At 40.3% G+C, this 12,862-nt stretch overlaps 1 protein-coding gene across 11 annotated transcripts in view; it reads right to left on the minus strand.

Annotated features, from left to right (window-relative positions):
* Window positions 1-2,072: 2,072 nt before the first annotated feature.
* IFT88 (intraflagellar transport 88) overlaps window positions 2,073-12,862 on the minus strand; it is a 172,175-nt gene continuing 161,385 nt past the window's right edge. For 8 of the 11 annotated variants that reach the window (XM_084878565.1, XM_084878568.1, XM_084878571.1 and 5 more), the window contains 2 exons: window positions 5,679-5,789; window positions 2,073-5,434 (listed from right to left, as the gene is read on the minus strand). In XM_084878565.1, the coding sequence (XP_084734691.1) occupies window positions 5,313-5,434; window positions 5,679-5,789 (233 nt within the window). In that variant the 3' untranslated portion in view covers window positions 2,073-5,312. Of the gene's footprint in view, window positions 5,435-5,625; window positions 5,790-12,862 lie in introns of all 11 variants that reach the window. The other 3 variants (XM_084878562.1, XM_084878569.1, XM_084878567.1) reach the window with 2 other exon arrangements.

A 12,862-nucleotide genomic window follows, 5' to 3' on the forward strand; every position in this document is an offset into this window, starting at 1 on the left:
GTCTGTGCAGTTTCTAGCTCCTCTGCAGCCATCTTTGATATCCCATATTGTTTTAATCTATCTATATAAAACCCTATTATGCATATTGACCAAACAGTGGAATGACCTGCAGAATGACCAGTCAGTGGAAAGCAGGGCTGAAGAGTGGGCAGTGCCAGGCCAGCCAAAGAGGGTGCCAGTGAGCAGAGGGAGGCAACCGGCCGTGGCAGTGGCCGGGGGTGGGGCCAGCCAAGGCAGGTGCCAGCAGAGACCCTCCCCCCATTGCCTTGCTGGTTGCCTCACGGGTGGGCCGAGATTGCTGGCCAGGCCTAGGGACCCTTCCCTATATATTGGGAACAGTCTCTTAGATTAAAAAATTAAAACCAGGTACTACTCTAACACTAAAAAAACAGGATGATGCAGCGATGATATGCATGGACTCTGGCTTGCACATTTTGTGGTCAGCCCTGATTCTGACATTTATAACTGTGTGGCAAAGCCAATTTACTTAACTTCTCTCTGCTTCAGTTTTCCACCCATAAGATGGAGAAAATGGTACTAGTGCCTCAGAAGGATCATGTGCACTACTTTTTATAATCAGGGCAAACAAATATAGCTGCCCATACAACAGCAAGATGCCTTTCACCTGTATGAAAAGTATGGTCGGAGATGGAGAAAATGGTGACAGAATACACAGACGTGTTCCGAGCCTTGTCCAGGAGCAGAAAGAAAGAACAGCTGAGGGTCTCACGGGGAGTGTTTGTTGGCAAGTTAAGGGACAGCTGAACTCCAGGAGAAGGCGGGACTGCTGGATAGGGTTCTCCTGACCGGGCAGCCCCCATTGCGGCTGGGCCCCCTCCTGGAGCTACGGGCTCAGTCATGGAGACTGTGCCATTTTGAAGGGGAAAGTGGATCTTATTGGAAGCCTGAAAATCTACAACTATGGCACCCACCAATCAGCTGTGAGCCCCAGAACACGGGTCCCCAATTGGCGCAAACATGCGGATTCAAAGGAGCTCTTCACTCCACATGGAAAGGTCAGATTTCACCTGGGATAGCGTGGTCTCTCCCATGGGAGAGAGAAAGGCGTGCACTGCGGGAGCTGTAGGACCGGGGAAGTCTGTGCCTAGAAAAACCCGTGGCTGTTGGGGCTGGTGTGTTCCGTGAATGTGGAAGGGGTCCTCAGAGCTGCTCACAGAAGGGGACTCTAAAAAGCATCCAATATTAATCTGATTTGGAGGAACAGCCTAAGAATTTCAAAGGTGTGCCGGCTGCTTAGACTGGCGCACAGACCCATTGTTCGCACACTTGGGCTTCTTCCTCTTCAAATCCTTGCTTCTGATTACTAAGCCCAATACGTAGGACCACCCAGTTGGGGACACCCTGGAGACTGCAGGGGAAAGTTGTTTTTCTGGAACCTGGGGATCGGAGCAGGGAGTGACCATTGCAGAGCCAGCTCTGAGGAAGCCCACTCCCACAAACCGGTATTGAGTGTGACAGGGAAAGAAGGATCTAAACACAGGCTAGAGAGGCCAAATAGATCCGGAAGTTAATCCAGAAACACTGCCACCCAGGGGGCTGAATCACAAATTGACTCTTGTGTAATAAAAAATAAAAGAATAGCCAAAAGCGGTTTGGCTCAGCGGTAGAGCGTTGGTCTTCGGACTGAAAGGTCCCAGGTTTGATTCAGGTCAAGGGCATGTGCATTGGTTGTAGGCACATCCCCGGTAGGAGGTGTGCAAGGGGCGGCTGGTCAATGTTTTTCTCTCATCGATGTTTCTAGCTCTCTATCTCTCTCCCTTCCTCTCTGTAAGAAAATCAATAAAAAAATATTTTTAAAAAAAGAATACAAGAAATTAAGACACACTACTTGCTTAAAAATCAGGACTGGCTTACAACACTGAGAAGCAGTGGAACGCAGGGAACTGCAATACTGTCCTGACTAGGAAACAGGCATGCCTAACATAACAACAGAGGAAGTGAATGATCTTCACTACTGCACATTTCATTTTTTTAAATTTTTGTTTACTTTTAAAAATTTTTATTTTCATCTTTTGCTTAATAAACTAATTTTTTCCCCTCACTTTATTTTACCTTATTACATTTTTTATTTTCAATCAATATTATTACTATTACTATTTTACCTTTTCCCCCCTTTTTTTAAGTGTCATTTATTTTCTCTTTATTGTACTTTGGGATTAGTGTTCTACATTCTATTTTCATCTTTTCTTTAGCATTGTTTTACTCTATCTCAACTGTACCTTTAAGCCATCACTCTGTTCCTAACCTTTCCCCTTTTGATGTCTTTTATCTTAACCCTTTCTTGCTTTAGATTTTCCCAATTCTTTCTGTTTACCCCATTAATATTTCACCCTACTTATATATCTAATTTTCAATCCCCTGCTCCAACTCCATACACACCTCTCTCTTCGCTGTCTTAACTATCCAAAAAATTGTTTTTCTCTCTGTACTTTTGTTGTTGTTTGCTTGAATGTTGATTATATCAAGTTTTTATGTTTTTGTGAGATTGTTTTGCTTCTTTGCTTTTTGTTTTGTTTTTGCTTCTGTTTTCCCTCACCTCATTTGATATTAGTTAGTATTGTAGTTTGTATTAATCTACAGGTACTTGTTGCTAGCATTTGCTGGGATTAGTGGTTGTTCTATTGGAGTTTTCTCCATATACACATACATACACACACTTTGTTCCCTTTTTCTTTCTTAGTCGTTTTCTTGTCTCTCTTACTTTGTTTTTCCTTTTCCCAATTTCAGTTTGACACTCATTTTTTTTCCTTTCTGTTTCCTCTTCTTTCTCTCCTATTCCCTAATTTGCCTTTCTCTGGTAGTCACCATTATTGGAGGTTATAAATATCATGAATACATTTCTGTTCAGTGCCTTGTGTGTTGTACTTGGTTGCATTGCATTTTGTGCCTTTAAATCAATGCAGGAGAGAGAGAACTACATAACCAGACATCTGGAGAAAAGAAACCAGAGGGAGACAAAGAAATAGCCCACATATGAAAGAAAAGCAGGAATCACCAGAAAAGGAAGTAAACGAAATGGAGGCTAACAATATGTGAAAGAAATAATTCAGAGAAATGGTCATAAGGTGGCTGAAAAGAATGGGAGCCAAATTCGACAATATGAGTAAGAATAAAGAGAAAATGAAGAACCAAGAAGAAGTGAAAAATGGTACCATCTCACGCCTGTCAGATTGACTGTCATCAACAAATCAACAAATGACAAGTGTTGGCGAGGATGCGGAGGAAAAGGAACCCCCGTTCACTGCTGGTGGGAATGCAGACTAGTGCAGCCAATGTAGAAAACAGTGTGGAGTGTCCTCAAACTGAAAATGGAACTCCCATTTGACCCAGTAATCCCACTCTCAGGAATATAGCCTAAGAAACTAGAAAGACCAATCAGAATGGATATATGCACCCCTATGTTCACAGCAACACAACTTACAATAGCTAATATTTGGAAACAGCTTAGGTGCCTATCAGCAGATGACTGGATCAGAAAACTATGGTACATCTACACAATGGAATACAATGTTACCATAAAAAAGAAGGAATTCTTACCATTTGCAGCAACCTGGATAGAATTGAAGAACATTATGCTAGGTGAAATAAGCTAGTCATTGAAAGAAAAATACCACATGATATCACTAATTTGTGGATATAAAAAACATTATAAACTGATGGAAAAAAAGATAGATACAAAGGCAGTAAAGCATCAAACAGACTGTCAAATTACAGCAGGAAGGTTAGGGAGAGATGGGGGAGAAAAGAGATCAACCGAAGGACTTATATGTATGCATATAAGAATAACCAACAGCCGAAACCGGTTTGGCTCAGTGGACAGAGCGTCAGCCTATGGACTGAAAGGTCTCAGGTTTGATTCTGGTCAAGGGCATGTACCTTGGTTGCAAGAGTCAGCTGATCAATGATTCTCTCTCATCGATGTTTCTAACTTTCTATCCCTCTCCCTTCCTCTTTGTGAAAAATCAATAAAATATATTATAAAAAAAAAAGATTAACCAACAGATGCAAAACATTGGGGTGTGAGGGCATGTATGGGAGTCAGGTGAGGGGGCCAATATAAGAAATGTACACATATAATACCTTAATAAAAAAAAAAAGGAAAAAAAAATAGAAATGAAGGCCTGTCAACTGAAAAAAAGAAAAGTATGGTCACCGGCGCACGCAGCATCCCAGGGTGCAAGAGGGCTGTCTGACTGCTGGCTTGGGCCTATAACCTGGCAGTCCGCCATCTCCCGAGGGGTCCCAGATTGTGTGGAGGCACTAGCTGGGCTGAAAGACCTTCCCCCTCCCCCACCTAAGCATGAATTTTGTGCACCGGCTTCTAGTAGTAATTTCATCCCCACTAAGGCAAATTTCCAAAGAAGTATAGTTTCCAAACCAAAAGCAATTTAGCTTGAGTAAATATCCAGCAATGATATGTCCTAGCATAATATTATTCAAGCTGCAAGCCAAGAAATCAGTGTAGTTTTCATTATAACACTTTAAAAATGAAATGATAGAAAGTAGGATACACTACAGTATTAAAGGTAATTTTTATGCATACGTGTGTGTATGTGTGTGTGTGTGTGTGTGTGTGTGTGTGTGTGTGTGATATAACTGGTTGTCTAACAAAATTCATTTCTTATTGGGGGAGGGTCAATGTTTTCAAAAGGGTAAGGAAGTCATAGCTTAATGGATTAGTTTTACATGTTTTTTTTTCATTAAAAAACAAACAAACAAACAAACAAACAGAAAACTATGGTACATCTACACAATGGAATACCATGTTACCATAAAAAAGAAGGAATTCTTACCATTTGCAGCAACCTGGATAGAATTGGAGAACATTATGCTAAGTGAAATAAGCTAGTCATTGAAAGAAAAATACCACATGATATCACTAATTTGTGGATATAAAAAACATTATAAACTGATGGAAAAAAAGATAGATACAAAGGCAGTAAAGCATGGCGGACTGCCAGGTTACAGGCCCAAACCAGCAGTCAGACAGCCCTCTTGCACCCTGGGACGTTGCGTGCGCCGGTGACCATACTTTTCTTTTTTTCAGTTGACAGGCCTTCATTTCTATTTTTTTTTCCTTTTTTTAATTAAGGTATTATATGTGTACATTTCTTATATTGGCCCCCTCACCCGACTCCCATACATTTAAACCCATACTCATAGAACACAATACACTTATTAAAAACTTGGAATTGTACAAAATTAAAGTCTGTATATCTAATCCAAGGTTTAATGTTGGTATTATCTTGCAAGGTAATATCTTTCCTTTAATCAATAATATAAAATACATTTTATTCTGGAAGCAAATCATCTCCTAACTCTTCATCAGCAAAATCATCCTCCTCCAGTCTTTTCTTGGCCGCAGTCTTTGGTCTTTCTACTTGAGGGCCAAGTGGATCCACATATGAGGCATCTAGGTTGAAAGCAGGTAGTTCCATTAGAATGATATAAAAACAATAACAACAAAACAAACATGAAGCCATTTAGTCTCATTATCAAAACTGTGAGAACAATGCAGAGTGAACAGAAATGCTCTCCCCTGTAATTTTAATTCTCTGTATATATTAAATTCTTAATGCCCAATTATACATTTTGCCATCTCACCAGTTTTCAGACCTGTTGTGCCTGTGGGCTGGGTGGGGAACATGGGCACTTGCCTATTTCTTTGTGACTGCTACTTTCATAAGGCTCGTTTGTCCCGGGTAAAGCTCTGAGTTTGGCACTTAGCTGTTCACCTTTACTATTGGCACTACAGTTTTGGCCACTATCTGAAAACACAAAAATAAAAATGCATTTGTTTAACAATTTGAGAAAACAATACTACATCATGAAGTTAAAGCATACTTATTTACCAAGGTTGTTTCGTTTGAAGCCAACTTTATATGTATTTTTTCAAATGTGTGCTTAATTATAGGTTTCAATTTTACCAATTCACTTGTGAAAAGCTATAGACCACTTTGCCAAGTTTAATCTAGCAAAGAACAAAGTAACTGGAGAACGAACAAACAGGGTGTTAAGATCAATATGAGCTGTGTCATCAACCTCATATCAAGGCAGCTGAGTGTCCCTAAAAGCACATCAAATGGAAAAAAAAACACAGACAGAAACCCAAAAGAGACTATGCAAGCTCAAACTAGGTATGAAATAACATAGATATCCAATCAATTTTCTTCAAACATTTGAAGAATATTCATATAAAGAATATTAGATTTGCCCTGCATAGTATAATCCATCTTGGCTCAATATAAGGAATAATTTGAAAAGGATTATAGTGCCTGAATATGGAAGGCTGCCATGGGAAATAATGCAATTCACATCACTGCAATAAAGTTAAACACTCACATTAGTAAGAAATATTAGCAGTACTTTTGAATCTTAAATCTCTATTATATATTTTAAAGAACCATTCTTCCAGTCCCACAATTTTTATTTCTTCCTCTTAAAATAACTACAATATTCTTTTTTTTTATTGTTGTTATGAAAGCTTCACTTTCAATGAGAGTAGTCCACAGATATGCTCTGATCATTTTTAAGTATACTTTATATTTTAGCTTATTGACAATGTCAATAAATATACTTCAAAACAAGATGGCCTTTAAAATACCCACATTTTAAGACTATACTTTCAGGGATCATTTCCATAGTTTGTTACTAAAATACCCACATTTTAAGGCTGGTCAAATGAACCAAAATTATAAGTCCTCTCTGGGTTCTTATAAAAAACTTACTATTTCCCTGCATTGTTGATATTATTAAAAATAAAATGCAGAGAAAACCAAGAAGGAGGCATAGATAAACACTTAAACTGCTGCCTCGCACAACAATTTTAAAACTACAATTAAAAGACAAAACGTCTATCACCAGAACCATGGGAAAGCTGGCTGAGTGGAAGTTCTACAACTAGAAGAAAAGATAAAAGAGCACTGAGACATGCACAAGCACCGAAAAGCTGAAGTACGGAGGAGCGCGAATTGGGCTGGTGGCAGGCAACTGGATGTGCTGCTTTTTTCAGTCCTAAGGGAAACAAGCTCCCGATTACTCTGAAATCCAGTTTCTGGAGAGACACTGGCGACCCAAACTCCTATGGGGAGAAGCTGGACTGTCAACCACCGGGTCGGAAAGTGAGGGTGGCTTTCTTGCAGAGGTATGCCCAGCAATCATTGTTTACTGCGCTTGGGCGCAGGGCGCAGGGACTTGGAAACACGGAAACAGAGAGCAGGCTGACTGGCAGCCATTGCTGTTTGCCACGCCCTAGCCTAGTGACGCCCTGAGACTCCACCCCACACAATCTACAAACCCACCCAAGCTCCTCGAAGCGGCTTTTGCATATAAATGGCCTGCCCTGTCACAGCTTAACCAAACAAACTGCAGCTCTGGTCAGACAGCTCCAAAACTTCCAAACCCCAAGAAAAGAGGAGAAAACAGTAGTTCTCGCTGAAGCTCCTCCTAGGTGGCCTCAGACAGTAGCTGACCTGCACCCCATTGGAGATCCAGAAGCTAGTGTATCTAGTGGTACGTGTGAGACGACACCAGATTTCAACTACTCTCATAAGGAACACATTCAAGAGGCAGACTCAGTGAATACCAAAGCCTCACTGAAACAAGTCCTGCCCCATAAATGTATCTCCTGCACAGCAATTCTTCCATTATAGACTGAGTGGGTCCTCACAGCCAATTGGCTTGGAGGTCAATTCCTCCCAGTGACACCAAAAACAATCAAGACTTAACTACAACAAGTCTGTACCCACAGGCCACAAAGGGGTGCATCAAGAGTGTCCACCTCAGGTAACTGGGGAGGCTGACCCACCTGGGCCATAGGACACCAAACACAAAAAGCTACCCTACCAACTCAGGGAAGCAGCAAAAATGAGGAGACAAAAAAATAGATCACAAACGAAAGAAATGGAGGAAAACAAATGACTGAATAAAGAGTTCAAAACCACAGTTATAAGAATTGCCTAGAAAAGGTTGATAAATTTAACGAGACCCTTGAGGATATGAAAAAGGACTAAGTAGAAATTAAACATACGCTGACTGAAATAAAAAATATTATACAGAGACTCAACAGCAGACTAGAGGAAGGCAAGAATCAAGTTAAAGATTTGAAATACAAAGAAGCAAAAAACAATCGGAAAAGCAAAAATAAAAAAGAATCCAAAAATTTGAAGATAGTGTAAGGAGCCTCTGGGACAACTTCAAGTGTACCATCAGAATTATAGGAGTGCTAGAAGAAGAGAAAGAACAAGATACTGAAAACCTATTTGAAGAAATAATGACTGAAAACTTCCCCCACCTGGTGAAAGAAATAGACTCAAGTCCAGGAAGTGCACAGAACCCCAAACAAAAGGAATTCAAAGAGGACCACACCAAGACACATAAAATGCCAAGAGCAAAAGACAAAGAGAAAATATTAAAAGTAAGGTGACCAGATCGTCCCGCTTTTGGAGGGACAGTCCCGATTTTTAACAATTTGTCCCGCATCCCACAGCATTTTAAAAAAGTTGGGACTTTTTAAAAACGCCACGGGATGCAGGACAAATTATTAAAAATCGGTACTGTCGCCGAAATCGGTTTGGCTCAATGGACAGAGTGTCGGCTAGCGGACTGAAAGGTCCCAGGTTCGATTCCGGTCAAGGGCATGTACCTTGGTTGTGGGCACATCCTCAGTGGGGGGTGTGCAAGTGGCAGCTAATCGGTGATTCTCTCTCATTGATGTTTCTAATTATCCCTCCCTCTTCCTCTCTGTAAAAAAAAATCAATAAAATATATATTTTTAAAAAATCAGTACTGTCATGCCAAAAACAAGACAATCTGGTCACCTTAATTAAAAGCAGCAAGAAAAAAAAACCAGTTACCTACACGGGAGCACCTATACAATTGTCAGCTGATTTCTCAACAGAAACTATGCAGGCCAGAAGGAAGTGGCAAGAAATAGTCAAAGTGATGAATAGCAAGAGCTTACAATCAAATTACTCTACCCAGCAAAGCTATTATTCAGAATTGAAGGTCAGATAAAGAGCTTCACAGACAAGAAAAAGCTAATGGAGTTCATCATCACCAAACCAGTATTATATGAAAAGCTGAAAGGTGTTCTTTAAGAAGAGGAAGAAGAAAAAAGTAAAGATAAAAATTATGAACAACAAATACATATGTATCAACAAGTGAATCTAAAAATCAAGTGAATAAAAAAATCTGATGAACAGAATAAACGTGAATATAATAGCAGCATTGAATGGGAGGGGATTGATAATTTTCAGGGGAAAAGGGGTGTGGAGGGTACGGGAAGTGACTGGACAAAAATCCGTACACCTATGGATGAGGACAGTGGGGTGGGGGAGGTAAGGAGAAACAACTGTAATAATCTGAACAATAAAGATTTATCAAATTACAAAAAATGAAATTTCAAAAAATTTTTTAAAAATGCAATAAATGTGACCACAGTATTTATTTTGTTCTTTTCTAATTTTTTATTTTGGTAAAATTAAGTCAGATTTTTTCATCTACAAATGCAAATGGGGGTCTTTCAAAGTGCCTGAGTGAGCTCACCCAAAGAAAGTTTGAAAACTATTGCTCTGGGCAATATTGCTTTCACTTCACTTTTCATACAGATATAAGTTATCTATATGAATATAACAAAACCCCAACATTGCTCTCAGGCATCCAAAGCCTTTCTGAAATCCTAATGTGTAATTCCAAGACTGAAGTACTACAGTCCCACAGAAAGAATAAACTTTTTTTTTCTTTTAAAAACAGTCTTTTAAAGGTGAAAACTGGCCCTAGCTGGTTTGGCTCAGTGGATAAGCATCAGCCTGTGGACTGAAGAGTCCCAGGTTCAATTCCAGTCAAGGGCACAAGACTGGGTTGTGGGCTCAATCCCCAGTAGGGAGTCTGCACGAGGCAGCCAATCAATGACTCTCTCTTATCATTAATGTTTTTATCTCTCTTCCTCCCTCTCCAATTCTCTGAAATAAAAAAAATATATTTTAAAAAAAGATGAAAGCTGAACTCTTCAGAAAACTTTAGTTGTCCAGTTGAAAAGTCGTGAATAGAATTGATAAATATTTTATATTTTAAAAATCTCTAAGGTTATAATGTGAATATCTTCATTTCATTATTTTCATAAACTTTCATGGAGTAACATTGCCATAAACGGGCAGGTAAAAATGGAGCAATATTTGTAAGTTGGGGTGGGTTTTATGTCCAACAAACAACAATTACTATTTCATAAAGGGAAGATAAAAACAAATAGGTTCAGAAAATTGAATTGTGAAAGATCAAAACATGCCAGGGCATGAACTAAGCTCTGGAAAAGCAGCTGCAAGAGCTGAAGGATAAGCAGAAATCCGATGTTAGTGCTATGCAGGACACAATCAACAAATTAAATGAGTTGAGAACTACAGAGAGTGAAATGGCATGATATTTAAAAGAATACCAGGACTTCCTCAAATTGGCTTTGGACATTGACACTGCATCTTACAGGAAACTCTTGGAGAATACCCTGCTCAGTTCACCGGTGTGGGAAGCATAGCCAGTGGCTACACCCCGAGTTCCCAGGTCTTTGGCAGATCTGCCTAAGGTGGTTTACAGACTAGCTCTTACTTGATGTCCGCTCGCTCCTTTCCTTCTTAATACACCAGCCACCTCCAGGAGGAGCAGATTGAGGTGAAGGAGACCATTAGGAAGCTAAGGGTGAGCTCCCGTCTGAAGGAGAAGCTGAAGAAAAGGAAAAGGAAGAGGCTGATGAAGAGGAAGGAGAGGAAGAGGAAGAAGGTGCCAAGGAAGAATTTGACGATGCAAAGGAGGAAGAAGGAGGAGGTGAAGGAGAAGATGCCTGAGAAGCTGAGGATGAGAAGAAAGATGAAGGTGCTGGGAAGGAGTAAGCAACTAAGAAAAGATTGAGCCACCCTTTCCTTAATTATTCCAGGAATAATCCTCCTGAAATCAGGTCAACCTGTCACCACCCAAGCAGTTGAGTTTCTGATACTGTATGCATTAAGAAGTCAATATATATAACATTCTGAGGTGACTCAGGTTGAACATTAAATATTGTGTTATGACTTTTCTCCTTGTGCAGAGTTATCTGTTTGCTTGCAGAGTGGCTTCCTGGCTTGCTGCCTGCCTGAGCATGGTACATGCTTATGATTTCGGGATCTATGACAATGTGAATAATTCAGATGTTTATAATAAAAGTACATGAATTCACTGATGTTAATGTTAAACCTCATGAAAAAAATAGTCCTTTGAATCTTTGGTGGTTAGAAATTAAAGACCTCAAATCATGTGCAATAAACAGTAAATAAAGTTACACTGAATGACAAAAAATAAAAATAAAATAAATAAATAAATAAATAAATAAATAAAATTAGGGGCCAGGAAAGGTTCAGAGAGCTGGGGAACCATTCCCAAATCAGGAAGGAAAGTCACAGGGTGTATATTATTGCTATGAATATGGTATTTTCTACTACTTACAACATATACAATGTAATGTATTAGATGCCTTCCTATCACATGAAGTATGTATTCTCATAGAGTAATGCTGATACATGTTATAGTTATGGCAATATGTCATATCCTATCTATATTAATAAAAGGGTAATATGCTAATTAGACCATGAGACCTTCCAGAATCCTTCTGGACAAAGCCATGGTGGCAGGGCCGAGGCAGAGGTGGTTAAGGGTGATAAGGCCAGGAGGGGAAGGCAATTGGGGGATGATCAGGCCAGGAGGGAGCCAGTTGGGGATGAGCAGGCCGGCAGGGGGGTGCAGGCAGAGTGCTTAGGGGTGATCAAGCAGGCGGCAGGCAGGCAGGTGGGTGGTTAGGAACCAGCAGTCCCAGATTTCGAGGGAGTTGTTCGACTGCCAGTTTAGGCCCGATCCCACAGGGATCTCAGATTGGAGAGGATGCAGGCCAGGCTGAGAGACACCCTCCGGCCCTTCCTGCACAAATTTTGTGCACCGGGCCACTGGTCCTATAGAATAATAGCCTAATATACTAAGTGTCTGGTTGACCGGTCGGCCATTCAACCAATTAAAGCATAATATGCTAATGATATGCTAAGGCCACTCAATTGCTCACTATGGCATGCACTGACCACCAGGGGGCAGACAGTCAACTGGTTGGGCAGTTACTATGACATGCACTGACTACCACCAGGGGGCAGATACTTGGCTGGTAGGTTAGCTTGCTGCTGGGCTCCAGCTGATCGGGACTGAGCGAGACAGGCCGGACATGCCCTGGAGTTCTCCTGCGGTCCCTCTGGTTTGGCGGTGATGAATTTTTTTAGCTTTTTATTATCTGTGAAGCTCTTTATCTGACCTTCAATTCTGAATGATAGCTTTGCTAGGTAGAGTAATCTTGGTTGTAGGTTCTTGATATTCATCACTATGAATATTTCTTGCCATTCCCGTCTGGCCTGCATAGTTTCTGTTGAGAAATCAGCTGATAGTCGTATGGGTGCTCCCTTGTAGGTAACTAACTGTTTTTCTCTTGCTACTTTAAATATTCTCTCTTTGTCTTTTGCTCTTGGCATTTTAATTATGATGTGTCTTGGTGTGGTCCTCTTTGGATTCCTTTTGTTTGGAGTTCTCTGTGCTTCCTGGACTTGTAAATCTATTTCTTTCACCAGATAGGGGATGTTTTCTGTCAATATTTCTCCAAATAGGTTTTCAGTATCTTGCTCTCTCTCTTCTTCTGGCACCCCCATAATTCTGATGTTGGTATGCTGGAAGTTGTCCCAGAGGCTCCTTACACTATCTTCATATTTTTGGATTCTTTCATCTTTTTGCTTTTCTGATTGGGTGTTTTTTTGCTTCTTTGTATTTCAAATATTTGACTTGATAC

This window comes from Pipistrellus hanaki, assembly GCF_964339955.1.
Source record: "Pipistrellus hanaki genome assembly, chromosome: 3".
In the NCBI taxonomy this organism is placed as follows: Eukaryota; Metazoa; Chordata; class Mammalia; order Chiroptera; family Vespertilionidae; genus Pipistrellus; species Pipistrellus hanaki.